Below are 1917 nucleotides of genomic sequence, written 5' to 3'. Positions count from 1 at the left end.
CCTGCTGTAGAGAGGAATGTAACCTGGATGAGGACCCGAGCGGGGAGGGGCAAAGCCTGGGCACTCAAAAGCCTGAGATGTCACAAGCACTAAGGAAGGAGTAGTTCAGGGTCAGGCTTGGTAGTCAGAGGACCCCGACCAGGCTCCTAGCTCTGTCACTTATAACTTACAGGAGGCAAGTAACTTTGCCCCTCTCTGCTCTGAATAACGGGAATATTAATAGTAGTACCTCGTAGAGTGGTTTGGATATTAAATAGAATAATACACGTGAACCATCTATCCCGGGGGCCCCAATATGCAATAAGTACACCCCAACACTAGCCACTGTTATTTTATCTCACAAAGACAAGGTCTGAAACCAGGACAATGCAGGAAAATAGGCCTGGTGACTCCTATAAAGGGTGCCAGGAGGAAGAGGGAGCCCTCTCTGAGCCTTTCTCTTTCTGGTGAGGAGTCCACAGCAGGCCAGAAAGAGGGAAGATTAGAGAAGGGGAAAGTTTGGTCCAGACTTAATTCTGGAAGAGGAAACAAAGGAGTAGATGTGTCCTTTCCCACCGTCCTGCCCCACCTGCCCCTGACTGACAGGGTTAAAAGCCTCTTCCTGTGGGGAGAACAGGTTGGTAAAAGCAGAGCTGGAGACTGGCTGGCTAGGCCAGGCAGTGCTCAGCTACACCCAGGCTACAATGCTTCCGAGGGGCAGCGCCTAGCTGCCCGTCTAGCCTCCCTGGGGCCACTCCTGACCCCTCCTCTCCCAGAGCTCCTCTGGAGCCAACCCCCTGGTTTCAAGAACAGAACCCTTCCTGACCTCCAGCCCAGGGAGACCTCAAACTCTCCCACTATCTCCCCTTAAACATCAGGCCTGATTGGCCCCCTGAAGTCTTAAGTCCTGTTTCCTGAGGAAAGACTTCTTGGAGGGCTCCGGAGGGATTCAGCTGCAAGGAATAAGCCAGGAGATGAGGGCAGACAGTGGTAGGAGCCTGTGTGTCCCGCTAGATAGTGAAGGATTCAGAGCAGGTCAGGGCTGCCATGGAGCCATGAGGAAAGAGAAAAATAGAAACAAATCTACAACAATCAACAAGCCTTTCATTATTAAAGAAACCCAATCTACCAAACAAACAACCAACAACCACATGTCACAGTGTCAGACTTTCTGATTTATTAACATTTATCAGATGTCCCAGAGCTCTCCCTTGTCTCCTCTCTGCCAACTCAGGGGCCCTCTGCCCTAGGTCAACAGCCCCTGAGAGCTCATCTACTACAGAACCCCTCCTCCCTGCCAGGGAAGGGGCAGCCTGGAGGCCGGAAGGGCTTGGTCACATGGGAGCGAGGGCAGGTGCAGATCCCTGAGGGATGACTTCCTGCCCTCACCATTCCTGAGATGCCCCAGCCCAGGATGGGCATGGTAACAAGGCCTCTTGTCATTTCTCCTCAGGCCTGAGGAATCAAGCCAAGCTGGCTCCTTGCTGTGCTTTCTCATCCAGTTAAGACCACAAATAGGCTGATGAAGCCCCCAAGTCAAGCCTTTGCTGGAACTGCTCACACACTCGGGGCAGCTCGGCCCTGTGCAGTGTGCCGGCCCTCTCAGCCATGGCAATAGGAACGGCACCGCCTCACCAGTCTGAGGAGTAAATGAGCACTGGAGGGGGCGTTCTCCTGGGGCCACCTTCGGATTCACCCAAATTCAACTCTGCCCAAGTTGACCTATCAAATGAAAGACACTGTGCTATAACCAAGCCCTCCCATCACAGCTCCTCTCTCACCCTTTGCCCCTTGGCAGGGAGCCCACGTGCAGGCTCACAGGTTATTCCGCTGGAGCGCCTCGCACAGGTTCTGGTTGGCGTCGGGCCCCTCCGTCAGCCCCTCCACAGCCTCCCACTCCCCGGATCGGCTCGACCGTTTGATGGCATCCACGACGCT

At 54.3% G+C, this 1917-nt stretch overlaps 1 protein-coding gene across 2 annotated transcripts in view; it reads right to left on the bottom strand.

Moving 5' to 3' along the window:
* Positions 1 to 1794: 1794 nt before the first annotated feature.
* The window catches only part of GFOD2 (Gfo/Idh/MocA-like oxidoreductase domain containing 2), a 37284-nt gene continuing 37161 nt past the window's right edge, over positions 1795 to 1917 (bottom strand). For both annotated transcript variants that reach the window (XM_007457268.1, XM_007457269.1), the window contains one exon: positions 1795 to 1917. This exon is cut by the window's right edge and continues 803 nt beyond it. In XM_007457268.1, the coding sequence (XP_007457330.1) occupies positions 1795 to 1917 (123 nt within the window).

Source organism: Lipotes vexillifer, unplaced genomic scaffold (assembly GCF_000442215.2).
Source record: "Lipotes vexillifer unplaced genomic scaffold, Lipotes_vexillifer_v1.1 scaffold504, whole genome shotgun sequence".
Lineage (NCBI taxonomy): Eukaryota > Metazoa > Chordata > Mammalia > Artiodactyla > Lipotidae > Lipotes > Lipotes vexillifer.
This window is presented reverse-complemented; position numbering and strand designations above follow the sequence as displayed.